The following is a 25,003-nucleotide window of genomic DNA, read 5'->3' on the forward strand; positions in this document are numbered from 1 at the left end:
CAAACGGACAGGTTGATCTTCTTTCCTCCAATGAGGATTCTCATGTCCCTATCGTTCGGCCACGGCGCATGATCTTCCAATCAACAAGATGTTGAAACAGACAAAATTGGCCATTTGACTGTCCGATCGGGGTGGCAGGCACCCCAATGGATTCGGCCGGACACGCACGATAGATATAGTATCTCCGGTCCGAAAGAAAGCACTCTTCGTATATTCACGTCTGCAATATCATCGAGGTCAGCACGCCAAACGCATGGGCAAGGTTATTTGCCTTCCAGGGCATGATGGAATGGTGGGTTGATGTTCCGGCCGGGGATCGAGTACTCAAGTGCCGAACATGCCACACTTTCAGCCCCTATGGTACGACATCGACGTCACCCTAAGATCACAACGGGTCTTCCAATGACAAGTGCCTTGGCTCGCCGAATTGCTTCAAGGTGAAGAGGCGAGGAACCAGGCCTTGCGTCCCCCGAGCCGGGTGTTGCAAAGGACACGATAGGGTGTCCCTAGGTGCAGGTGTCCCAACTCGGATCCGGCTGTGGAACCCAGCTCCAACATATAACTTCCGATACTACTATAGCGCGCACGACCCCTGCCTCGGTCCCAGGCCCACACAATCTCGACCGCTAGACGTGCTTTTGGGTAGTACATCTATCAAGGCCGCCGATCTATACGAGTTCCTGCCTAGCTGACGTCGGGACCGTTCCCTCGGCGTGGAGCACGGCGTGTAAGGAGGGGCGGGGCCTTGAAACTGGCACGGTAATTTAGGACGACCCCTTCGTGGAGTAAGCGCTACTCCTGTTAGATTCGTACGAGTCTCCCCCAGTCCCGGGCCCCGAGGGCTGGTATTACTGGAGAATTTTTGTTCGGGCGGATCTGCCAGATTTACCTAACCGGTGCCCAGTGGTCTTAGATGTCCCAATTACCGGTAGCAACGCAACGTCGCACCTCACACATCCCCACGTGCAATCTCAGGCATCGTATTCTCTTCGGGGCCATTGACCTAAGGAGGCAGTTAGACTATATGACATGTAATGTTATCGAATCCCTATAGGGAGGGCCCAAGGCTCGTCCTGTCGGTTATCGAAAATAGCATCTCGATCAGTGCTGCCACCGCGCGGCAGATGTTGGTTAGTAAACAAGTTCTAAGCAGGAACCAAGGCCGTTGCCCCGAGATGAAACAGGGAGCCCCAGTAGCGACGAAGCGATGAAACGGGTGGAATTATACAACGACTACGCCAAGGCCCCGACAAGTCGAAAGCTGACAGAAGTGACAGGACCAGGTTGGGAGTCCGTCCGTCGAGGCAGGGCATAAACGGTCCCCACCCATGCGGGGACGCCGGTATCGTGGTTCGTGTTGTCGCACCCAGACGGACCAGCTACCAGCGTCTCTCTGGGCCGACCCCCTTCGCCCCCCCCTCCTAGTCGCCTCGGCTCCACGCCTCTTGTTTTGGGGAGATGCACGCAGGAAAAGCAAAAGAAAAAAAAACGATACTGAAAGAAGGAAGAAATCGGCGTTGTTTCAATCTCCGAAAATCAATGATGACATGCCTGATTCGGCCGTAGAGGGTGATCGGGGCAACGAGCTCCATTCCAACCACGGCCAGCCGTCGTCCCTTCCGCGGCCTGGATGTCTCACAGGGAATAATTAGGATTTGCGACATGGAATCTCCCGCGCCATGACCCGGGAGTTTAAAATGGACCAGGGTTCCTCCTCATTTCCTAGCACACGGGGATCTCCTTGTTCTCGTGGGTCTACTACTGCCTCCTACTAACTAGTCGACAACGGTCACAGCATCAGACGCATAGCTCGATCTCGAAAGTCACAAAAAGGTGCCCCATTGCGGCTCTTCTTGCCTGCCCTGCCTCCTCTCTTCCTTTCTTCCCTAGGCGTGTTGGTTATTCGTTGTGAAGCTGCTATCATTTACATTCTTTTTTGCTATCTCTGCCATTTTGGCAACTTTGGAGATAGTCTTTTTGTTTTTTTGACCCTTCGTCCGTAATAATGGCTTTCCATTCAGTTGAGAAGCTGTCCCCGGGGACCAGCACTTATTCAGCCAATATGGACGCGGGCCGTCCATCCCACTGCAGCACCGGACGGTAACGGCGGCCTTCGAGTCCATCGCGGGCAATTACCCCTATGCCAAGGCCGTGCGGGAGTGCTTCGGCCAGGAGAGGACGCTCACATACGCCGAGCTCGACTGGCGGTCCAACATGGTGGCCAACCACCTGATCACCAACCACAACCTGCAGCCGAAGCAGCGCGTCGTCTGCGTATACTCGCGGTCCCTCGAGATGACCATCTTCATTTTGGGCGTCTTGAAGGCCGGCTGCCAATACGTTCCCATCGACGGCTCGGTCATGGTCGAGGAGAGCCTGCAGCACGTCATTCACGACTCGGACGCGCCCATCGTTCTGTGTTTGTCCAGCTTCGAGGAGAAGGTCGAGCGCAGCATGCCCCTCGACTCGGACGCCGTCATCGTCGCCATCGACGCGCTAGACCCTCTCTGGCGCCGCGGCGATACCCGCAACCCCGAAGTCCCCGTCGGTCCCTATGATGGAGCATACGCCATCTACACCTCCGGGACGACTGGTGCGCCCAAGGGTGTAGATGTGACCCACGAGGGCACCTGCAACACCCTACTCAACGAGCCCGGAAAGCTCGGCATCACAGTCGGCACAAACGTGTCGTCCGTTCTCATGCTTGGTTTCGATATGTGTACGTGCACTCTCCATCCTCTCCCTGAACTGTTGCCTGAACTATAGAGAACTCCCCGTTTGCTGACCACCCTCTTACCCAACAGGCGCCTGGGAAATCCTTGGCACACTGATGAACGGTGGCTGTCTCAACCTGCGCGGCTCGAGCGGCCGCGGCGGCGACAAGGACGTGTGGGCATCTTGTCTCAGCAAGTCGGACGTGGTCATCGCCACACCGAGCGCGGCCCAGAAATACCTGCCGCGCCACGAGGAGTTCCCCAACATCAAGACCATCGCCGTGGGCGGCGAGCCGTGCCCCTTGGCCTTGGCGCAGGAGTGGGCCCCCCACGTGCGCTTCCTCAACGTCTGCGGCCCCACCGAGATATCGATCCTGAACACGGCACACACGCACAAGCTCGGCGCTAAGCTGTCGATCGGCCGGCCCAACCCTAACACCAACGTTTATATCCTCGACGAGAAGGAGTTCCCCGTCAAGATTGGCGAGCCGGGCCTCATGTGGGTGGGCGGCCTGGGCGTCACCAGGGGCTACCTGAACCTGCCCGAGCTGACGGCGCAGCGCTACCGCCCGGACAAGTTCACGCGCGACGGCCGCATGATGTTCAACACGGGCGACCTGTGCCGGTGGCTCGACAACGGCGAGATCGAGCCTCTCGGCCGCCAGGACGACCAGGTCAAGATCAAGGGCGTCCGCATCGAGCTCGACGGCGTCTCGGCCTCGGTCGAGTCCTTCCGCAACGTGGCCAAGGCCTGCGCCCTCAAGATCGGCGAACAGCTCTGGGCCTTTTACTCGTGCCACGGCCAAGTGGACGAGACGGAACTGAAGATGCATCTCGCCAACCTCCTGGCCCACTACTCGCGCCCCTCGCGCCTGGTCCGGATCGAGGACATGCCTATGACCCCCGGCGGCAAGATCGACAAGAAGGCCCTGCGCACCATGGAGGAGTCCATCCTGGCCGCCGAGAAGCCCATGACCCCGCCCGCCACACCACCCACCGCGTATGTTAACCAGAGCGATAACCAGTACCAGAACCAGGCCCAGTTCGGACAACCCATGGCAGGCGCCATTCCCGCTACGTATCAGGATGCTAATAACCAGATGATCAGCCTCAGCAACCTGGAGAAGGGCCTGGTCCCCGTCCGGACCAAGAGCAACGCGACGAGCGTCAATAGCTACGACGACATCGAGGTCGAGAAGGCGGCCATCGAGCTCCCGCAAAAGAACGGCTTCCACGGCGGTCGATATGTCCGCCACAAGCTCTTCAACGCGTACCGCAAGCTGTTCCTCTTCATCTTCATGATCAACCTGTTCGTCTTCATCGGATTGGCCGCCGGCGCCAAGAACGGTCTGCCCCTCGACGGTATTGCGAACGCCGTCGCCGCCAACCTGCTCATCGCCATCGTCATCCGCAACGAGTACGGCATCAACTTCGTCTTCTGGCTCGCAACGCGCGTGCCCAAGTCCGCGCCGCTCTGGATCCGCCGCCACTTTGCGCGCTGCTATCATCTGGGCGGTTTGCATTCGGGCGCCGCCATCTGCGCGACGGGCTGGTGGGTCATCTTCGCGGTGCAGTCGACCATCTACTTTGTGCGCAAGGACGAGTTAACTCGCGTCAACATCCCCACCGTGGTCCTTACGTTTCTTATCCTCGCCATTCTGTTGGCGATGCTCGTCATGGCGTACCCGCGCGTCCGCATGACCATGCACGACCAGTTCGAGTGGATGCATCGCTTCGGCGGCTGGACGGCCCTGGCGCTGGTCTGGGCGCACATCGCCGTAACCAACGCGTCCGTCTCGCCCGAGAAGCCGCTGGCCAACAACCCGGCCATCTGGATGGTGGCCGTCATCTCGTACACCATCATCCTGCCGTGGGTCCAGCTCCGCAAGGTCAACGTGCGGCCCGAGCCCCTGAGCAAGCACGCCATCCGCCTGCACTTCGACTACTGCACCCCCAAACCCGGCAAGGGCATCCGCCTCACGACCAAGCCCCTGCGTGAGTGGCACGGGTTCGCGACCATCCCGATCCCGGGCAAGGCCGGCTTTTCGGTGGTGGTCTCGCGCGCCGGCGACTGGACGGGGCAGATGATCGACAACCCCCGACCAAGCTCTGGACGCGCACGACGCCCGCGTCGGGCGTGTTCCGCATGCTCCCGCTGTTCCGCAAGGTCGTCCTCGTCGCGACGGGCTCAGGTATCGGCCCGTGCCTGCCCGTCATCCTGGCGCGCGAGGTCCCCGTCCGCGTCTTCTGGTCCACGCCCAACCCCGAGACCACATACGGGCGCGAGATCATCGAGGGCGTGCTCGCGACCGACCCGGACGCCGTCATCTGGAACACCCGGAAGCAGGGGCGCCCGGATATGGCGGTCGAGGCGTATCGGCTCTACAAGGAGAGCGGTGCGGAGGCGGTCGCGATCATTTCCAACGCGAAAGTCACGTCGAAGCTGGTGTATGACTTGGAGGCGCGCGGGGTGCCCGCGTTTGGTCCCATTTTCGACTCTTGAACGACTCAAGAACATTCTTTCTACATTTTTTCTTCTTTTATACTTCTTCTGGGGGTCTGACCCCCAAAGTTAATGCCTCAACTCTTATTTTTTCATGATGTACATTAGTTATATTCCCATGAGATTTCACGGTCTCATGAGAACCAAAAATGGGTGGCGACGTCGGATTTCGGGTTGGGTGGTCCTTTTGCGGCACTTTGTTAGCGTGGCGCAGTGTGCTTGTGTGTGTGTGTTCCAGTGCCTCTGTATTTATTCTTAGGCGGGTGTTTGTTTGGCTAGCAGCAGTGTCACGTGATTTCACTACACCTCACTCACTCCGAAGCAAGGCAGGCAGCAATGCTTGCTTGTTGCCAACATTCATTTTTCACATAGATACCTGCAAAAAGAATTCATATCAAAATTCAAATCTAGTCAAACCAGAGTCGCTCGCAATATGGATGGCCACGGTGATAACAAAGCTCCTCATCCACATCTGTTGGACTCGCAAGACGAGGAACAGCACCATGCTGATGCTCCTGGTCTGCCGTCGTACCAAGAGGCCACTTCCGGGACCCGCCAGCCCCCGCCATCGTACTTCCATCCCGATACCACCCACACGCCGGGTGCGGGCTCCACCACCACCACCACCTATCCCGACGAGAAGGCCCGGCCGTACGGACACGATGATGCGTCACCAAGAGCAGCAGCAGTACCATCGTCAAGTCAGCAACCCGCCAGCGCCCTGACCTTCATCATCTCCCTCCAGAACGCCTCGGTCCTGCTGCACAAGAAAATCGCCATCCGCCCCGCCGGCTGCCTCGCCAACATCGGCTGGGAGGTCGAGTACGCGTCCAAGTACCGCGCCGCCGTGAACCGGTTCGAGGTCCCCGGCGCGGGGCAGCAGCAGCGCGCGGAGGAGGAGGAGGAGAAGGCGGCGCGGGCGCAGCCGGAGGACATGAGGGGCTTCCCGCGCGAGGTCGCGGCGCTCAAGTATCCCGAGTTCATCGTGCCGGGGTGGTGCGGGGTTACTGTTACGTTCTTGCCGAAGCACCACGTGCACGACGCCGTGGGGACGGGGATGGAGTTGGAGATGGGGGTGGAGGAGAGGAAGCCGACGAAGAGGTTCATGCATTGTACGGGGGTTATGTCGACGAAGTACGCGATGGAGTTTCCGGAGTTGGGGGGAGGCGGTATGTGTGGCAGAATACGTATCGGGGTAAAGATGGACAGGCGCAGGGGGGCGGTGAGAAGCAGCAGCAACCGCAGCAGCCCTTCATGTCGGAAAAGGCCATGCTCGCGGCTGGTAATAACCCGGCAGAGGCGGCAGAAAGGACTACTACTCAAAGCCCATCATCAGCATCTTCTTCTTCCCAGGCGGCGGCGGCGGCGGCGGGATTCGATCTGAGCTCCCTTTTCCCGAACAACTGGAACAACTGGACCCCGTTCCTGACGCAGTACCTGGTCGACGAGGCAGAGGAGAAGCACGTCCTCGCGCAGTACACGCGGTCGGCGCCCTGGGCCAGCGAGCGGGGGATCCTCAAAATCTTCCCGCAGAACGGGCGGGAAGAAGGCGGCGCGAAGACGCAGTTCGAGGATCCGGTGTTCATCGAGGAGATCGTCATTGCGTGCGCGGCGATGGTGGGGATGCAGGATCGGTTGGGGATGGTGTCTTCGCTGGTCGAGGCGGGGGCGGAGGCTTATGCTGGGAAGGGGAAGGGGAGGGCTTGAGGGGGTGGCGGGTGCTGAAATCCATGTTGTGTATTATTAGCCAGGTTATGAAGGCGTTGATTTTGAGGAATTGTAAACAATAATTATCTATTCCTAAAGAGACAGGCAACTTGCGGTGATCAGTCTTTCTCACTCCGTGGTGTGGCATCCACACTTGCTCGTCGCTCGGCCTCGATTTAGCCGAGCTCCCCAGCAACGACACCAGCGTGGCTGTCGCCGTATCTGTCCAAGTCAAGTCCCAGATGGGATGGTGGGGGGGAGGGCTTCGGCATGACCGATCTCCAGGAGAGCCAGACCGGTGTTGGGGTCTGGAAGGTTGGGGTTGGTCCGTCCTTAGGTACGGAGCTGTTGACTTTGTCGGCCTCGTGGCGGCCGGCAGCCTCCGTTCCCGGACCAAACAGATCCGCAACTAAATGTGTGGACCGCGGGCATGGCGCATGGCACGTTCATGCATGATAACATGGAGAATATAGGCTATCGCATACGAAGATCCATTCGGAGCTACGCTCTACTTGTTTTATGATGCTCCTGTGAGCCACGACAGCGAGGTGTAATTTGCGTATGTCGGTCGCTTCTATTTCCTGCTCTATATATATATACATACATGTCACGATGTCGAATTGTCTTATTTTGATGGTCTTTTGTTAGAGGAAGAAGGAGCTTAGCTGGATTCCGTACTAGCGCTAGAGGTTTCTATTCTAGTAGGAAACCAAGAGATCATTATGTATGGGAGGTGACCGTTTTCCATCATGAACCAGGAAGTGAAAGCCCTTAAAGTCGCCCAAGACGCTGTCGCGAACAACGAGGTAGATAGATGTCCTCTGGGCGCTCCACAGGATGTAGGCGAGATGTCGTGTTCCCTCGGCCTACTGATCAGCACCAGGGAACTACTCCTTGTATCTGATCCACTCGTTGTACTCGTTGACTTGACGAGCGTACTCCTCGCTGGGTTCCTCCAGATGGAAGTCAACCTCGCCGACATTCTCTTCCACAGGCTCTTGCTCTTGCTTGCTGTCGTCCTGGTCGTCGTCGACGTCTGATTCTTGGTCATCGCTCTCCTCACCCTCGTCCTCCTCCATCTCCTCCGAGTCTTCCTCCACCTCCTCTCCCTCCATGGCCTCTTCCTCCTCGTCCTCTTCCTCGTCCTCATCCGAGACGTAGAAGTTGTACGTGTAGTACAACCATCGGATGAGTTGATCGCCGGAGTTAAGGACACCGTTGGTGGCCTTGATGTAGCCCGGGATCTGGTCCACAAGGGGGATGAAGTCGCGTTGAAGCAGACGACATAGGTATGTGCTAATAGTACGTACGGCTCGTCAGTGAATGTTCAATTAGGTGTACATCGGAACAGGGCGGCGGTGGCGGTGATGCGAGAAGATGAGGCTGGTTGGCTGAACGGGGCTTTGAGGGATAGCAGGATTTCCAAACTTACTCCATGGCGCGCTGGGCGCGCTGGAACTTCTCTCCGTTCTCGAACTCGCCTTCGAGGAAGTACTCGTGCAGCCCGCGACTACTGATCACGCGGCCGAAGGGGTGGGCGCCCCAGGGCTGCGTCATGGTGCCGGGACGGCAGAGGCCTTCGACGAGGCGTCGCTTCTCTGCGTTGGACCACGAGCGAGACATGGTTGGCAAGAGAACTATGAGATCTTAGATGCAACTGAGACCTCTAAGAGGGTGGTTATGAGAAAAGGTGACTTGATGTTTCTTTTCTCGGTTGGTTCTGATTCTCCAGGTTGTTGCAGTGGAGGCATTTTTGTTTGGGTGAGCAACTCGAATGAATAAAACGAGAGTTGAGAAAAAGGTAGTGGCCTTAAGAGTTAATTCCTGAGGTGGGAAAGCTCTTATGAGGGTAGGTAATTATTAAATGGAAACAATCAAGGCGCTCGTACTTATCACCAACAGTGCTGCCCTCCCAGGTGATTGTTATGGTTAGGGAAGCTCATTCTCCACATCTATAGGCTGTTGGTGGCTAAAGGCCCTATAACTTCAGGCAAAAAGTTGCTTATCAGAATGCCTGAGTTGAGCTTGGTTCTAGAGAGCATACATGGTGCCTGAGAAGGGCACTATTAATGAGGTTTGTGAGGTAACAGCACTCATTATCAAAGCCCTCCTATGCCCTGGCTCCCTTAGGCTTCTAGTATCATTATAATTGATCCCTATAGCTCCAAGGTACACGCCGCTGCACTATGTCATCAACGGCTTTTTTAAATTATAACCACCAGTACTACTTCAGGCACATCAGCTTTAATAGGCCCAAAACCATGATCTCCGACTATACATCTAGTAGTCAGACCACTGCGATAAACCTCAGCAAACAAGCAGCTATTGATGACGTGGAGTCGGATTACTCATGCCAAGACTCAGACCGAATGAGCCATTAACTCCCTGTTATACGGTATGCCGTCGGGCCGGCTTGGTAAACCGGGTGGTAAAAGCAGTTTCTATCCGTTTGCGGGTAGCAAGCTGAAGTGACTGGGGTGTCTTTGTGAGCGACGTTGTCACTCCGGGTTCTGCTTTGTTGAGCCTCATGACGATAGTGCTTCCTTTGAAAACTCCACTCCTTTCACAGGGATTGCCACCAAGAGAACCTATATTTGGAGTCATGGACAGGCAAAATGCAGGGGTTTGGGATCTTTAGCCACTCAAGCAACCCTAGAGATACTGCTTCGAAATCTCTAGCTCTTATTACTGCTAAAGTTTAGAAAAGGGGTCAAGGAACTTGCTTAAGCTATTATTAGCATTACATCCTTCAATCCTAAACAAATTGCTTCTCTATTCTCACCTACCATGTTGTTATTCTTCGTCCTCGCCGCCCTCTTCAGCCGGACGGTCCTGGCCCAGGCCCCCGGCCCAACCTCGTTCTCCGGCGTCCCGGCCGTCGGGTCCGTGGCCAAGGACTGGAAGTACCTCGGTTGTAGCACCGAGATCCCCGGCCGCGCGCTGACGGGCTTGTCCTTCTCCAACGACAGCATGACCATCGAGGCCTGCCAGGCGTTCTGCACCAAGAACAACTTCCCCCTGTCCGGGGTCGAGTACGGCCGCGAGTGCTACTGCGGCCGCTTCCTCGCGCCCCCGCGGGCTGGATCTACAACAACGACTGCAACATGCCGTGCAAGGGCAACCCGAAGCAAATGTGCGGCGGCAACGCGCGCGTGTCCGTGTTCAACAACACCAAGTTCCAGGGCCCGCAGCCGCTCAAGACGGTCCCGGGCGGCAGCTGGCAGTACGTGTCGTGCTTCATGGAGCCGCTGTACGGGCGCGCGCTGACGACGCTCGTGAAGGCCGACGACCGCATGACCATCCCCATGTGCACGCAGGCCTGCCAGGGCGCCGGCTACGCGTTCGCGGGGCTCGAGTACGGGCGCGAGTGCTGGTGCGGCGCCACCAAGTCCGGCGACCTCGAGGACGCGAGCGACCCCATGTGCGCGATGCAGTGCGACATGCCGTGCGGCGGCGACGCCAACACCATCTGCGGCGGGCGCGGGGCCATTGGCATCTTCAAGGACGGGTCCAAGAACGTCAAGCGGACGGCGAAGGTGCGTCGCCACCACGGCGAAGACCATGATGGCGACGGGTCTGGCAAGGGCAAGAGGGATCACCACGAGCAGGCTGAGGACGATTATCGCGACTTCGGACATGGGCCCGTCAATGTCGATATTGGCGCGCGCAAGGGGCGCTTCGTCAAGGTGGTTAGGCGGTCGCCGGACGGGCAGCGGCAGGTGGAGCGCGAGGAGCCGGTTGCTTTGTGAAGCTGGCGGGGGAATAAGGGGTTGTCGACAAAGACAGTGAAGGAGGAAATGGGCTAGGAGGGAATTTCTGTCGAAGGTCAGACAAGGGAGTCTACAGATGGTGGTTTGGAGATCTCCTTTGTAATCAGGTTGTTTTCTCGCACGTATGGTCGATGTAATCTCTTTACGTATCAAACACGCAGAACACCGTATTACTGTCCCTTTTGATTATTGCGAAAAGCTGGCAAGTCCACTCCCGTCTTGCTGTCTATTGACTATGAACAGTAGTTTGCCAACTATAGGCAAGAGTACGGGTCGACAAGTTGATCCTGTATCAGCGCTGCGCCCCCTAATTGCTCATGCCGTATCTTTTGTGGCTGACTGGCAACGCCGACTCTCATCGTTCTTTTAACCAAAACTCCAGAACCATGGGAACTGCAGATCCGCCTTGAAGCGACGATGGTCTAGTGTTTGCTCCCTAGGAGGCGTTGTCACGACCGGGCATGCCGCAATGGCCACCCTCGCCGTCGACGACACATTGCTCGGGATCCTCGCACTTCTGGATGAATTGCCAGAAGCCGCTATCATCGCATCTCTCGACGGTCCAACGATCGCTATTATGAAAGAAAGTAAGTATGTAAGTTAGAGGAAGAAGAAAGTGCATAATCGACCCCACAAAGACTTCCCTGGTTGGCGGAGCGCGTATTGAGCAGGGTCGGTGGGCAGGCCGGGGTGGGAATAAGACTCACGCGCATTCAACCGCACCGGGAGCGCACTGCTGGTCTTGACCGGGAACGGCGCACGTGTAGTTGTCGACGCATTGAGTGGGGGCAGTGCAGTTCCAGACGGTCTGCCAGACGCCCATGTAAGTGCACTCCTGGAGGGTTATGGGATCGCTGTTATGCGAGTGAGAGAAAAGGTTAGCATGTGTGTTCGAAGAAAAGGAAAGAAAGTGAACCAGACGGTCCACGAAGGATGTGGAGAGGGAGTAACTTACGAGCAGCGCGACTGGCCGGGATTGCAGCCATTGTCTCGAGCGGCGACGTTGCTGTGGCCGGGAGTCTCGCACTCGGGAACGGTGGCGGTGATGGTGCATCGCTCGGGAGAGCTGCAGCTTCCGGCATCAATCCATTCGCCATAGTTGGAACATTCCTGGATGCTCCATGGGCCGCTGTTTTGGGAGGAGGAAGAGCATGTTAGAAAGGACAAGAATAAATCCACATGACCCATTTGCCAAGGTCGGGTTAATGGGTGGCAAGTAGGTACACCAGTGAAAGGTAGGTACGTTGGAAGTAGGCTTACTCGCAGCGAAAGGTGCCTTGCTGGCAGTCCAGGGAGCGGCAGCGACGAGGCTGGCGAAACTGGCAAAGAAGAAGATGATGGCGGAAAGCATGTTGGCGTTGTTTGAGATAGATGCTTTGGCTGGAATTCTCGAAAGAGGTTTGACGTGAGGGAAATTCGTGATTTGATTGGGAGATGTTGGTGTTGTTGAGTGGGTTGGCATCAAAAGATTGTATGCAAAAATGCCATCTAGCTACGATCACTTTGCCATGTCGCACATCGCATCAAGATTCTACACAAGTCAAATAAGTACAGGATGGATGGAGCGAAAAGCGGTGTTTCTTACGCACCTACCCTCAAGGACGACCTATTTCATCTTGCACGCTTCTTGCTGCTGTACATAGCTGACGACATGTCCGCAATACCGCTGCATTCTGCATTCAATGCATCAGACTATCTGCCCTGGATGGCGTCTTCTGGCGCCGAGGAATAGCAAGTCCAACATTATGCCATAAGTCCTGGATGTTCCCGGATGGTACACATTTGCCATCATGGCTCTGATTGGATTCTAGAACTGGATAGGGGGACGTCGTTCCATGTTGGGTCCACCACAACAGAGGTTGTTCCACAAAAGGCCTCCGCCTCCCCGCCACAGAACGACAAGAGCCTCCTTATCTTATCGCCAATTCCTGTGGCTGAAGCTCATGTGGGGGACTTGCTCTAAAATAATTTCTTCTCTCAATGCGAAGACCAGACTGATTCTTCCTCAACCTCATCCCGTTTTCCCTTTGCCTCGAGCTCGAGTTCGCGCAATGCGCGTTTCTTGTGCGTCGAGACTGCAATGCATTGTCGCCAGTAGCGAGGCCAATTGCCCCTCATATGTCTACTGGTGACTCCCTCGTACATGGTAAGCGACTCTCAATCCCTTCTTCTTCTGCACCAACACCTGCCCCATGCCTTTCCTGATGAACACAATCTTTAATTATCAAATGTTCGACTGCCTAGCATACGCTGCGGATACAAGACTCTCTGAACTTTGGCATACTCATCTACCATCCATGGTCGCAAACCTACGGGTATGAAACCGTCACTAACTTGGGACTCCAGTAAGACCGCGTCAGCCACCGTGACATCCTGTAGACTTCCTCGGCGCGGCAAGTTTGCCGCCAACTGCAACCTCGATCCATGAACCAGTCCATGCTTTCGGAACTACGTCGCAGTTATACAAGTTGGCATAGATCTAGGTATCGCATCACACTGGAGCGAGCTTTAGCATCGGCCGCGACTCTTTCGTGCCCTTGGTGGGTTGATTTATTATGTTTATTAGTAGTAGTAGTAGTACACAGTGAGGAAAGACGCAAGAAACTATGGAAATATCTATCTATCCCCCTCTATTCAATCAATGAAGCCTGTGTAATTCGGGACCTTGGAAAATCTTCTTCTGGAAGATTGCAATACGTTATCATCAGTCATTTCCTCCCCTGTGTTTCCCTTAATTCCATCCCAAAGACAACCTAGTGAGAAGGCTTGGTGGCATTCTTGTCAGGCACCTGCAGCGTCGGCAGATCCTTGCCGAGGCCGAGGCCGTAGTGCAGCATGGGCCCGGACTTGCCGTGCCAGAAGAGCTGCTCGATGTTGAACATCTCCTTCTGCACCTCGGGGGTCGCGAAGGTACATCACCAGGTGGTTGTGCGAGCTGACGGCGGCCGCGAGGTAGGTCGGCGCGACGTGGTTCCAGAGCGTCTGGTTCCGGGCCTCGTGGAGGCGCGTCTGGTTGATGCCCAGCACGCGAGCAGTCTCCCCCAGCGAGTCGCCTATGCTGCTGCGCCCGTCGCCGTACTGCGTGATGTTCTTGCCGTCCTTGTCGGTGCCGGCCCAGTAGCCCACGCGCGCCGCCAGCTTGTCGATGACGTGGTGGCCGAGCATGTAGGTGTACGTCAGGGGCGCCTGCTTCTTCTTGGCGTCGGGGTTGTCCTTCCCGGGGTACAGGGGCGCGGAGATCTTCTGGACCAGGTGGTCGGCCATGCGGCCGATGGCGCCCCAGACCAGACGTCGAGGCCGACGCCGTCGCGGAACTGCGCGGCGGCTTGCGCGACGGCCTCCTCGGACGCGGCGACGGTCAGGAGCAGCGGTTGGCCGTACAGGGCGCGGGGCAGCTGGTTCAGCATATGTCGAGGTCCTCGGGGAACCACTTGCCGTTGGGCCCGCCCTCCTCGATGCCGTGCAAGATGCCCGAGGCGTGCAGGTGGACGGCCTGGGTGATGTTCTTCTCCAGCTCGGGGTCGAGTCCGGAATCGGAGACGGTGCCCGGGCGCGTGACGAAGCGCTGCAGCTCGGGGGATGACCTGGTTGTTCACAGGACGCCGCCGAGGGTGGGGTCGCCGGCGGCGGCGGCCTCGCGGCGGGCGAGGGGAGTAGGAGTGGCCGTGGCCATGGCGGTGAGGGCGGGGACGCTGGTCGGCAGGCTGAGGCTCGCGAGGGCCGAGGTGGCGCGGGGCATCAGGGTGCCGTTGAGGCAGGCCCAGGCCGGAAGCAGCGCGGTGATGAGGGTGGGCACGGCGATGCTGGAGCTGAGGGTGCCGGTCACGGGCCCCAGGCAGTTGACGGAGGACTCGCTAGGACGAGGAAGATACCCGGTGCCAGTGGGGGAGCCTGGGCGGCCCGTCGCAGTCGTGGTCGAAAACGTGGTCGGGGTCGAAGACAAAGACGAAGCCGTAGTGGAAGTCGTCGAATCTCCGCCGGGAGGATAAGGAATGTAGCCCGCACTGGGGCGGCTTGGGCTAGCCGTAGTTGTAGTCCAAGAAGGAGCAGGATAATAACCCACGCTGGGGGTGGGGCGATCCTTGGTAGTCGTGCTAGTCGACAACGTAGTCGGGGTCGAAGACGAGGCCGAAGGGGCCGACGCAGCCGAGCAGCGCGCCGATTTCCGCCCAGGGCAGGCTGGCGGCCGTGAGGGCCGGGCCGCCCAACGTAGCGTACTCGACGATGGTCGGCGGCCAGAGGGGAAACGCGGTTGGCGGCAAGCCGGGCAGTCCCCCCCTTTGCAACGCGTTCCAGGCGTCCCGGGTGACGGGGTCCGAGAGTTGCCGGAGCTCCTGGAGGGACCGTTGGGGGATCTCAACGACGAGATCTTCGTCCCCGCCCCATACTGAGTCTTGTTCTATCGATGGAGACCCGGACCGCGGGGTGTCTATCGATGGCGCCCGGCGGGCGGGCGGGCGGGCCCCCTGGTTCAGGATGTCGAGCACGCGGTCCGGGTTGAAGGGCTCGTCGGCGTAGAGCGCCCACTGGTCCGGGAAGAAGCCCGGCCTCGGGTATTTCGGCATGTTGAGCTCGACGTGCAAGACCTGGAGGTCCGTGTCGAACTCGAGCGGCGGCAGCTCGCGGTACTTCTCGGCCCAGGCGTCGGGAAGCTGGAAGGCCTTGTCCGCGAGGTCCATGGGCGGGCGCCAGAAGTAGGACGAGCAGGATCACCAGGGGCGTTGGTTGGGGTGGGACCTTCGGTCTGTGTCGATGTTGCTGCCGGTGATGATGGCTGGGTAGACGGCACATCGGATGACGAGGTTGGCCGAGATAAAGAAGATGTGAGCGGAGGAGGCGCCACAGTCTTCGAGATGCTGGTAATCCTGGTAGTGCTGGTAGTGCTGGGAGTGTTGCCGCTGGTAGTGCTGCCGGGACAAGGAGGAGGCGTGTAGATGGGCGTGGGCCTGCAGACGGAGTGGCAACCACCATAGCCGATACCGCATTCGTTCACAAAGTCGTACATCTCGTCATGGTGCTGCAGGGGCGATTGTTGGAAGCCGCGCTAGTTGGCGTGGCAAGCGCTGCCATGGCCGCAAGGGCACTGGAAAATTGCTTGGAGTACCGCATTGTGAGCGGAGATGATGTTTTCCTGAAGACGGATGAATGGGTGAATAGATAGATGGGAAAGAAAACGAAATTCCAAGGCGGGAATTCGCAATGGTCATATACCCAAACAGCTGCCTATCTGAGAACGGGTCCTGGTATAATCGTGGTTCTGCCAGGCAAACTGCTGAGTTATCGGAGAAAGGTGTGGTATAGTAGTGGTTCTGTCAGACCCAAATCAGGGGCTATACAGCTTGGGTCTGACGACTCTGACAAAAACCCACGCCAATTAACCGATCTCCTTTAGGTCATGTCTCCCCTGTGCTATGCATCGTCATTCCAAAGATTGTTAGGACGACTCGAGCGAGAGGGGATACCAGATAGGGGTTGCTATCTTGTAAGTGGACTGCGAAGGTAGGTCTAGCGACACGTACATCTGGGATATGGTATGATAGTGTTGGTATCAATGGTAATCGTTCCTCTCCGTATGGGAATCACATAGAAACCGCGAAGGTCAAGCAAGGACTAGCAATAGGGAAAACACAGACATACTTGCAACTCCGAGTCTCATTGACTACCTAGGCCTACCGAGTTCCCTAAAGGACTTATCGGATCCCCTTTTACTTTCTTTTACTCTTTTTTGTTCTTTTTGTTCTTCATCTCTATCTAATCATCATCCGCCGCGGGCTTCTTCGCCCTCTTCTTAGCACCGCCCTTGAAGTGCTTCTTGCTGCTGCCCAGCTGCACGTCCTTGGGATCCATGCCCGTCTCGAGCGCCACCATGGCGCGGGCCTTGCGCCCACTCAGGTGCCGCCCCCGGCCGTCGCGGACTGCTCCTTGCCCTGCTCCGTGTACTTGTAGCTGAACGGCATGGCCATGTGGCCCTTGTTATTGGCGTCGCGGGCGAAGAAGGTCTTGTCGAGCCGCTTGCTCTTGGAGCCCGTCGGCTGTGCCAGGATCTCCGTGTCAACCGTCGCGTCGTCCGGATGGTCCATGGCGTCGAGAGCAGCCATCAGCACGGCACGCCGCTTGGGCGGCAGGTGCGCCGAGTCGTACAGGTCCCGGTTGAACTCGGCCGAGTCAGGGTACTCGGGCGGCGGCTCGACGTAGAGCAGCTTGCCCTTGACGTAGTCCTTCAGGATGGTACGGGCCGCGCGAGACTCGTCGGGCTGACCTACACCTTGTGTCTGGAAACCACGTGCCTTGGCGTACGAAGACAGCATCTCGCTGGCTGTGGGGACTCCAGTACCACCTTCTTCAATGGGCCTCGTCTTGATGTGGATACCGTAGATGGCTTCCAGGAAAGGCTGGGGTATCCGGTGAGCCACCAGACCACAGGGACCGCTATACTCCCTCAACTGATCGATAGGCAGGACACCGTTACACACGAGATCCGCCTTGGTGGTGGCAAAGTTGGGGAACACCAAACCCGGGCAATCACACAGGATGACCTTGTCGCTGAGATGGATGGTCTGGAAGTGCTTCGTCTTACCAGGGGTAGCAGAGACTGAGACCTTCTTGGCGCCGATGAGGGCGTTGATGGTGGACGACTTTCCGACGTTGGGGTATCCAACTAAACCAATCTTCAACTTCTCGCCTGGGTCTGTGAGGGGTTAGCATGCATTCTTCGGTTAATACTGTGTAGCAAACTCACTGTCAGGGTCAGACTCTGGGATATGTGCCAAGAATGCCTCTTCCAACTCCTCCACGGTTAAGATCCTGACGTCTTCATCGTCAGTTTCCTCGTAGGCTGCACCAATGCGCGTCTTTCCTTCGTTCTCGTTATCTGAGTTGTCATCCTCGGCCTCATCTTCCCCGGAAGACTCCTGCTCCTCCTCTTCTTGTTGCTTCTCCACGAATTTTCCTTTCGCATCGGCGGCTTGCGGGTTGAGCGGACCGTCCCACTCTGCTGCCTCTCTTGCCTCGATCATCTCCTTGGCCAGGGAGGCCGAGAAGAAACGGTAGGCGATCTTCTTCTCCTTGAAGTATTGCGCCCAGACCCGGCGCTGCTTGGTGGTCATCATATCTGCCTTGTTGACCAGCAACAAGTTCTGCTTCCTGCTGTCGACGTCCTTGACGTAGCTCTCCAGATCGGCGGAGCGGAACATGAGGGGGGTTGCGCGCATCGACAATCTGGACGACGAGGTGGGAGCGCTCAATGACACGCCACAGCTGGCGCCAGACCTCGAGGTTGCGCTCGAAGGGGGTCATGAGCAGGTCGTTGCTCTCCTGCAGCTCGGCGAGGCCGCGGCGCCAGTCGAGGAAGCTCTCGCGCTCGAGCTTGTCGAGCTCGTCGGGGGTAGTGGTCTCGTCCCAGTGGGGCCGGCGCGGGACGGTCAGGCGCTCCTTGTGGGCCTTCTGCTTGTTCTTGACGGCGCGCTCCTCGTTGGCGGAGAGCAGGTAGGGGTTCTTCTGGTCGGTGTGGATGATCTTGAGGTTGTTCATCTTCTCGGCGGTGAAGTCGGTGTCGGCCAGCTCGGCCGTGGCCAGGAACTCGTCCATGGCTGACTGCTGCGTGACGGAGCGCATCTTGACCCACGACGCCTCCTTGCGGTCGTTGGTGATGTACTCCTCGCCGGTCGCATGGTTGACGCGGGTCACGCCCGTCTTCTTGCGGTCGGCGCCTTTGCCCTTGCCGAAGCGGTCGTTCATCAGCGAGTTGCCGAGGCCGACCGACCCCTTGGACTTTGCCAACACCATGGTGGGCGGTTTGCGTGTGTTATCTGGCTAACGGTCTGTTTGGGACGATCAAATACGTGAGACAACGACGAGTCGAAATCAGGATGGATCCTTGTATTGAAGTGACTATGAAATTGAAATCTATTGTCGAAATAGGGCACGACAGATAGAAGAAAAGTTGGAGGAGAGACAAGTTGATTTGATTTGCAACTTGCTGATCTCGTGCCTTTGGTTTCCTGTTCTGTCTTCCCAGGCGGACTCGCTGAATAATTGCCCAATTAATTCACTATGACCGAAGGGCAAATGGAGGGGCAACCTTGACCCAACTAACGTGCCTAATAAACTCGCAGGCGCGGGGCGAAATTCTCGTTTTTTTTTCTGCCACTGCCTGCGCCTGCGCCTGCTCCAGTTTCCAGTTAATTACTGGCAGACTGGCGTCACTCACCGAAAAGCCATGCCCGATAACAGCGGTCGATAAGCCCTGCGGCTCCAGCGCCAACCCCACCAAAACTTTTCTAGGGTGCGACGGCAATTATTTGGAAAGTTGATGGATTGTGATTCTTCGACGACGGCCTGACCGACTTGACATTCGCTTCGCTTCTCCATTATCCCTGCGAAACCTGTTCTCAAATCGCAAGGAGGCTATCTGTGACCCTGACACCAAAAATATTCCATCTCATTGACGTACCGATTGAGGCGCCCTTGCCAAAACTACCTACTTAAGTACCTGAGAAACGGCCCTTTCACTTTCACAATTCAAGGGTCGCAAAGATGCCCCGCGGCAAGTGGATAAACAAGAAGACGGCCCAGCACTTCACGCTGGTGCATCGCCCGCAGAATGACCCCCTCATCCACGACGAGGCGGCGCCCTCCATGGTCCTGAACCCGACCGAGAACCTCAACGCCGCCCGCAAGTCCAAGGCCCTCCACGACCTCGCCTCGGAGCTCGGCTCCGACGCCGACTTCATCCGCGCCAACGAGGGCGAGGCCGCCACCTACGGCGTCTACTTCGACGACACCGAGTATGACTACATGCAGCATCTGCGCGACCTCGGCTCCGGCTCGGGCGGCGCCGTCTTCGTCGAGGCCAAGGACGAGGCCGACAAGTCCAAGGGGAAGCAGAAGGAGAGTTTGGCCGATGCGCTCGAGGGGCTCTCGGTGGATGACAATGGCGCTGTCGCGAAAAGGGACTTGTTCGATGAGGAAATCCTACCATCTAAGAACTTGACCCGCAGGACGTACCAGGATATGCAAGACGTGCCAGATATCATTGGCGGATTACAACCAGATATGGACCCGCGGTTACGTGAAGTCCTCGAGGCTCTCGAGGATGAGGAGTACGTGGACGAGGACGAGGACATCTTCGCCTCTCTCACCAAGGACGGCAAGGAGCTGGACGACCGCGAGTTTGAGGAAGAAGAGTGGTTCGACGACGAAGAAGAAGACGCCGGCTGGGAGACGGACGGCACCGAGAAGCCCAACAACGAGTACAAAATCAGCAGTGGCGACGAAGTGCCCGACCTGGTGCCCGTGCTCAGCGCCGAAGAGGCCGCCGAGGCCCAGGACCAGGTGGGCGACTGGATGGCCGACTTCACCAAGTTCAAGAAGGACCAGAAGAAGCCCGGCGCCCGCAAGCTGGGCGGCCCGCCCTCGGCCTCGGACCTGCAGTCCTCGATCCTCAGCACGACGACCAACGGCGGGCGCCGGAAGAAGCGCAAGGGTGCCCTGACCAACCCCTCGGCCTACTCGATGACCTCATCCTCGCTCGTGCGGACCGAGCAGATGGGTATTCTCGATGCGCGCTTCGACAACCTGGAGCAGAAGGTGTACAACCACGACGACGACTTCGGCTACGCCGGCAGCGCGCTCGACGACGACACCAACTCGATGGTCTCGGGCGTCACCGGCATGACGGGCGCGAGCGCCATGTCGACGGTCACGGGCCCCGTGCGCGGCGACTTCGACTCGGTCCTCGACGAGTTCTTGGGCGGGCACTCCACCTTCAACAAGAAGTACATCCGCAAGGGCGGCTGGAAGAACGGCACCGAGCAGCTCGACGAAATCCGTCGCGAGTTGGGCCCCGCGCGCATAAAGGGGAAGCCGGCCGCGACGGCGACGGGGTCGGGGCGGAAAGGGGGTAGGTAGACTGGCTGCTTGCCTGATGAGAACAAACAAAAAGTAAAATTGCTACGAATACATACAAATATAGAATGAATCAAGAAGAAATACCACATCAATCAACGTAACTGTCTTCCCTATGTGAAAGTAGTCAAGCCATGCAAGGAATCTTTTGGTAATGCATATACGTCAGTCGCATGAGTCTTACAAGTCGCGGCTCATGGATTTGCTGAGTATGTTTGTGTGGAAAGCCCACAAAAATAGGGGTAACTCAGTTGGTTTGTGGCCCATGAACCCAACAGCGATTTATTCCAAACCTTTCCCAACTTGCATTGCCCCCTATATTTATTGAAAGTGTAGGAAAAATGCCCGTTTCACCTCGTCAATATCCGAGTTCGGTCAGAACATATGCGTTCGTAAAAATATACAAACCATCGCCATGCGTTGGGGGGGGTCTCTTGACTATCTTCGACGAATGGAATTAAAATGACACATAAAGCATGCGCGGGAAAAACAATACACACACACACGTTTGGCTGGTGGGAGGTGCCGCCCGCCCGCCTTTCCATTCCACCCCCTTCTCGCTGTCCTCTGACCAAGACTCCATCGCGAGCCCCGTACTACCTCTCCGGATCATGAATTTCCCTTTTCTATCTCCCGCTGGTTGTGTGAATAATTATGCTTGTTGGTTGGCTGATTCGTAAATGTCTGAACGCTGTCCTGAGTTTCGTAGCAAGATCTCCTATCTGATTCAAGAAAGAGAAGCAAAACATTGTCATGTTTCACCTCGTTTCGTGTAAGTGCGCTTTTCCAGATGCCGCTTGCAACACTCTCCAGCGATATCAAGTGCATCAGAGATCATGTCCTCCCCAGTCCCATACGATCTCTTCCCCCTTGACCGCATCATGCTCTTGCTGTTCAGACCAGATAAGACGGATGACCAAAGACCCCAATCCGCATCGATTATTCCCACCTCAGCGACAGACCGAGGCGCCGCCGTGGACCAACGGAGCGTAAGGAGAGGAAGCAGGAGCAGGCGCGGCGGTAGAAGCACAGCAAGAAGAGGAAGACCTTCCTAGCGGTGTCCGTTAATCGCCGGTGCCGTGGCAGCCGCCGCCGCCGCCGCCTGTGCTGCCGGGTGCGTAGGCGGCGGCTCCGGCCCGTAGGTTGGGGCCGTCGGCGTTTGCACCGGGGGCAGGCTGTGCAGGTGCACCTCTTCCTCAGTGTCGTCGTCGAACTCGACCTCCTCGCTGCCGAAGTCGCCCTCCTCTTCGTACTCGTATTCGCTCTCCTCGTCCCCCCTCTTCATCTTCCAGCTCGTCGCCACCGTCGTCGTGCACCTCCTCCCCCCTCGGCGTAGCAGCTGTCCTCCACGGTCCCCTGCATCCCCTGGGGTATGCCGCGGCCTTGTTGCTGCATCTGGTTGATGATGGACGTGAGTTTTTCGTTCTTCTTCCGGATATCGTCGAGTTCCTTCACATGCTTCTGGCGCTCGTCGGCCATCTTGACGATGTTCTGGTTCCGGGCCTCGACCTTGCGCTTAAGAGTTTCGTTTTCCTTCTCCAGCTTCTTGGTCTTTTTGCTCATGTCCTCCATCTCCTTGCGGAAGGTCAGGAACAGGTCGTTGCTATTATTAAGCGTATCCTCAACCTGCAGTACAGCCGAAGAGTTAAGGGTCAACCCCAGCGCTTGGTTAAGCAGGAGGGAAGAAAGATCGCTACTTGCCTGTTTGAACTTGTCGACATATACGTTGAGCTGGTTTCGCAGTTCCGTCTCCGTCTTGGAAAAAGTGAGGACCTGGCTGTTGAGCTGGCGGCAGCGCGCGCTTTCGCTTTCGGCCGCCTTTTTCTGTTGTTCGTAGCGCGCCATGTTCCATTGCACCTCGATTTCCTTGGTGCGCATAAGCGAGTGGTAGTGCAGTTCGCGCAGTTCGTACTGCTCGATGAGCGACTTGAAGCGATTCTTGAATCTGTAATGTACCCCGTAAGCAGCCAGGCTCCCTCCTCCGGTAGGTAGGAAACGTACAGATCTTCCACCTTGGTATTCATGACTTGTTTGCGCGGATTGTCTTTCTCCTCTTGATAGCCCTCGAGCGTCTTGAATACCTCCTCCATGCGCTTGTCCGAGTCCTTGCGCAACTTGTCGTGGGCATCCTTCAGACTGCGTTGTTCGCCCTTGAGCTTATTGTTATCTTTCTGCAGCTCTCGACATAGTTTCTCCAGCTTCTCTTTCAGCCCGGTGAGCTTGGAAGCCTCGGTTCGACTCGAGTCCTTGTCCTTCTGCAGCTGATCGGCGCGCTTCTTGTTCTTTATACTGTCCCGCTCGTGGCGCTTCATTTGGGCGAAGAGTTCCGACCATCGTTTCGTCAGTAGATCGATCTTCTCTATATCGTTCATCTTGCCGGACGAGCTGTTGAGAGAATTGTTGAGGTCACGAGTGTGTTTCCGCACTTCGCGCTCTGCATATCGCGATATGAGTTAGCCTCGACCATTGTTCGTATCGAATAACTTGCGCAAATGCGCATCCTGATCGTATCAAAGGCGTGGCGGCTAAAATCCACCAAACGTTCGGCGGGGCTTGCGTCCGGTCTCTTCCTCAAAATATCCATTTCCAAAAGGTTTCCCAAAGACCTCCGTGACATGACAAATATTCGCTGTTTCTCGGGCGGCATACATCGAACGCTGTCGTGTCGCGTGACAGTCCTCCCGCGGAAGGATTGAACGATTCCTTGGGAACATGGAGAAGAATAGGGCACGGGCGGCGTCGGCCAATGGCAAATCTGCGTGGACATAACAAAAAACCACCTACCTATCTCGGCTTCCTGTTCTTTCTCGGCGGCATTGTCGACTTCGAGTTGCGAGATCCTAGCGGCAAGCAGCTTCGAAGTCTCAGAGGAATCCATCTTTTTGACCTTGTTTGCTTTCTTGTTGGCGGCGACGGGATTCGGAGTCGGGGCAGGGCGGGGATCGGCGTGGTGGTGGTGATGATGGTGGTGGTGATGGTGTCCGTTCAGCACGCCGTTCGCAGCATCGTCCGGGCTCGGGTAGGCGGACGGGGAGCAGCAGCAGCGTTGTTCGAGGAGCCGTTGGGAGGCGCTGTTGCGGCCAGCGGTGCTGGCGTCACCGGGCTCGCCGAGGCCATAGTGCAGCGAGGGATTCGGCGGGCGCAGGCGTGGGCTGGCCAAGTCAAGTCATCGATGGGGGAGAGGTCTGGTAGTTATGCAAAGAGTGCAAACATCAATCGGATCAGGGTATGTATGTATGTAGGTATGTAGTCAAATCTCTGTTGGGTGTAGTGCAACCTCACAGGAAAAGGGCCAAGAGAAAAACGTGGTGGTGGAGATTCTGAGAGAACCTGAGTCGGAGCCTCGGGGGCCTGTCTTTGGCCTGTCTTTTGCCGCTGTTTTCTCTCAGCTCCAGGTACTTTTCGCCCGTTTAGCACTCTCGTTTAGCTGAGGCAGGCGCTTTCTAGATTGAAGCAAAACCGCTAATCCGTAAGCCCAGGTCCTTGGTAACCGCCTACTACTTTACTCTACTACGCTGCTGGAGGAATTACTTAACAGCGCCACCTAACCCGAGCCCTTGGTAGAGAAAAACGGTTGCGTTACTGCTGCAACAAGGCCGGTTCTCTTGAATGCATAAATTTGCATTCACCTGCGTTTGGTGTATCAAGAGGCAAAATGCCAACATACCAGATAAATATGCTTGGTCCAATATTAGGTCAATTGTGTATGATGTGACATCCACTTGAGCAGAAAACCAAGCAATAGGCACATGACTTCGAAGACATCATGCATACGCCCTACGTAACAACAGAACAGTGAACCGGGACGGTGGATCATGAAGAAATTAGGCCTGGTCGAATTGAATTGGATTTTCCTGTTGCCCATACGTGACCTTCTCGGGATGCAGCACCACGTACAGTCCCAGAGGTAATACACCTATTCCATTGAGCATTGTATTCACCAACCCAAATATCCCTCCCGGTGCTTGATGTAACGCAACGGGAGGTTTGACAAGCGATCTGGTTGTCCTTCCAGGCCGCCGTGGGGGCTTTGCTGATTGCATCGAGGGGTTTCACTGATGACATTGATTAATCTCCAGGGCCTGTGCGGGCAGGCTGCATCTGTGCACCTCGCTATCTAAAGTCTGAAAGTCGATCGAATGTGCATCGATGCAAATACAATTCGATAATTCAAGACAGCAATGAAAATGTCGAGGACTCACCAGAAACCGAGCTACCAATTTGCCCCTGGCTGCTACCTACTACTAATACTTGTACTTGCTCGAGAGCATGCAATTCTGGTCAACCTTGCTGGGCTTGCCCTGGCTGGGGTCTGACGTTCCAAAGTTGATTTGTCATTGGCTGATAAGCACCTAAGAGGGAAGGTATGTCATTATCGGCATATCGGTGGTATGCTTAAAATA

The 25,003-nt window shown here is 56.8% G+C and overlaps 12 protein-coding genes across 12 annotated transcripts; 7 read left to right on the forward strand and 5 right to left on the reverse strand.

The window, feature by feature from the left end:
* Nucleotides 1-1,034: 1,034 nt before the first annotated feature.
* PG986_004677 (non-ribosomal peptide synthetase) lies at nucleotides 1,035-5,217 on the forward strand (the record flags this gene model as incomplete). The annotated part of the gene is made up of 4 exons (XM_066840899.1): nucleotides 1,035-1,130; nucleotides 2,092-2,719; nucleotides 2,805-4,762; nucleotides 4,822-5,217. 4 exons carry the CDS (start codon nucleotides 1,035-1,037, stop codon nucleotides 5,215-5,217), a joined length of 3,078 nt encoding a protein of 1,025 aa, XP_066703526.1.
* A 433-nt stretch (nucleotides 5,218-5,650) lies between these two features.
* On the forward strand, nucleotides 5,651-6,924 carry PG986_004678 (uncharacterized protein; the record flags this gene model as incomplete). Its single annotated transcript, XM_066840900.1, has 2 exons — nucleotides 5,651-6,386; nucleotides 6,554-6,924. The coding sequence occupies 2 exons, from the start codon at nucleotides 5,651-5,653 to the stop codon at nucleotides 6,922-6,924; spliced, it is 1,107 nt and encodes a 368-aa protein (XP_066703527.1).
* Nucleotides 6,925-7,673: 749 nt separating this feature from the next.
* PG986_004679 (uncharacterized protein) lies at nucleotides 7,674-7,964 on the forward strand (the record flags this gene model as incomplete). The annotated part of the gene is made up of 1 exon (XM_066840901.1): nucleotides 7,674-7,964. One exon carries the CDS (start codon nucleotides 7,674-7,676, stop codon nucleotides 7,962-7,964), a length of 291 nt encoding a protein of 96 aa, XP_066703528.1.
* A 1,747-nt stretch (nucleotides 7,965-9,711) lies between these two features.
* Nucleotides 9,712-10,673, forward strand: PG986_004680 (uncharacterized protein; the record flags this gene model as incomplete). The annotated part of the gene is made up of 3 exons (XM_066840902.1): nucleotides 9,712-10,057; nucleotides 10,107-10,147; nucleotides 10,206-10,673. 3 exons carry the CDS (start codon nucleotides 9,712-9,714, stop codon nucleotides 10,671-10,673), a joined length of 855 nt encoding a protein of 284 aa, XP_066703529.1.
* Nucleotides 10,674-11,163: 490 nt separating this feature from the next.
* Nucleotides 11,164-11,852, forward strand: PG986_004681 (uncharacterized protein; the record flags this gene model as incomplete). Its single annotated transcript, XM_066840903.1, has 2 exons — nucleotides 11,164-11,281; nucleotides 11,677-11,852. 2 exons carry the CDS (start codon nucleotides 11,164-11,166, stop codon nucleotides 11,850-11,852), a joined length of 294 nt encoding a protein of 97 aa, XP_066703530.1.
* Nucleotides 11,853-13,475: 1,623 nt separating this feature from the next.
* PG986_004682 (uncharacterized protein) lies at nucleotides 13,476-13,958 on the reverse strand (the record flags this gene model as incomplete). The annotated part of the gene is made up of 1 exon (XM_066840904.1): nucleotides 13,476-13,958. The coding sequence occupies one exon, from the start codon at nucleotides 13,956-13,958 to the stop codon at nucleotides 13,476-13,478; it is 483 nt and encodes a 160-aa protein (XP_066703531.1).
* A 203-nt stretch (nucleotides 13,959-14,161) lies between these two features.
* On the forward strand, nucleotides 14,162-14,683 carry PG986_004683 (uncharacterized protein; the record flags this gene model as incomplete). The annotated part of the gene is made up of 1 exon (XM_066840905.1): nucleotides 14,162-14,683. The coding sequence occupies one exon, from the start codon at nucleotides 14,162-14,164 to the stop codon at nucleotides 14,681-14,683; it is 522 nt and encodes a 173-aa protein (XP_066703532.1).
* Nucleotides 14,684-14,788: 105 nt separating this feature from the next.
* PG986_004684 (uncharacterized protein) lies at nucleotides 14,789-15,373 on the reverse strand (the record flags this gene model as incomplete). Its single annotated transcript, XM_066840906.1, has 1 exon — nucleotides 14,789-15,373. One exon carries the CDS (start codon nucleotides 15,371-15,373, stop codon nucleotides 14,789-14,791), a length of 585 nt encoding a protein of 194 aa, XP_066703533.1.
* Nucleotides 15,374-15,403: 30 nt separating this feature from the next.
* PG986_004685 (uncharacterized protein) lies at nucleotides 15,404-15,699 on the reverse strand (the record flags this gene model as incomplete). Its single annotated transcript, XM_066840907.1, has 2 exons — nucleotides 15,404-15,601; nucleotides 15,649-15,699. The coding sequence occupies 2 exons, from the start codon at nucleotides 15,697-15,699 to the stop codon at nucleotides 15,404-15,406; spliced, it is 249 nt and encodes an 82-aa protein (XP_066703534.1).
* A 746-nt stretch (nucleotides 15,700-16,445) lies between these two features.
* Nucleotides 16,446-18,479, reverse strand: PG986_004686 (uncharacterized protein; the record flags this gene model as incomplete). Its single annotated transcript, XM_066840908.1, has 4 exons — nucleotides 16,446-16,581; nucleotides 16,611-17,382; nucleotides 17,434-17,863; nucleotides 17,910-18,479. 4 exons carry the CDS (start codon nucleotides 18,477-18,479, stop codon nucleotides 16,446-16,448), a joined length of 1,908 nt encoding a protein of 635 aa, XP_066703535.1.
* Nucleotides 18,480-19,229: 750 nt separating this feature from the next.
* Nucleotides 19,230-20,603, forward strand: PG986_004687 (uncharacterized protein; the record flags this gene model as incomplete). Its single annotated transcript, XM_066840909.1, has 1 exon — nucleotides 19,230-20,603. The coding sequence occupies one exon, from the start codon at nucleotides 19,230-19,232 to the stop codon at nucleotides 20,601-20,603; it is 1,374 nt and encodes a 457-aa protein (XP_066703536.1).
* Nucleotides 20,604-21,651: 1,048 nt separating this feature from the next.
* PG986_004688 (myosin-like coiled-coil protein-domain-containing protein) lies at nucleotides 21,652-24,532 on the reverse strand (the record flags this gene model as incomplete). The annotated part of the gene is given in 5 exon segments (XM_066840910.1): nucleotides 21,652-21,892; nucleotides 21,904-22,545; nucleotides 22,602-23,034; nucleotides 23,385-23,752; nucleotides 24,468-24,532. The coding sequence occupies 5 exon segments, from the start codon at nucleotides 24,530-24,532 to the stop codon at nucleotides 21,652-21,654; spliced, it is 1,749 nt and encodes a 582-aa protein (XP_066703537.1).
* Nucleotides 24,533-25,003: the final 471 nt, after the last annotated feature.

The sequence above is a fragment of the Apiospora aurea genome (assembly GCF_038362705.1).
Source record: "Apiospora aurea strain CBS 24483 chromosome Unknown utg000003l_segment0_segment0, whole genome shotgun sequence".
Classification (NCBI taxonomy): Eukaryota; Fungi; Ascomycota; class Sordariomycetes; order Amphisphaeriales; family Apiosporaceae; genus Apiospora; species Apiospora aurea.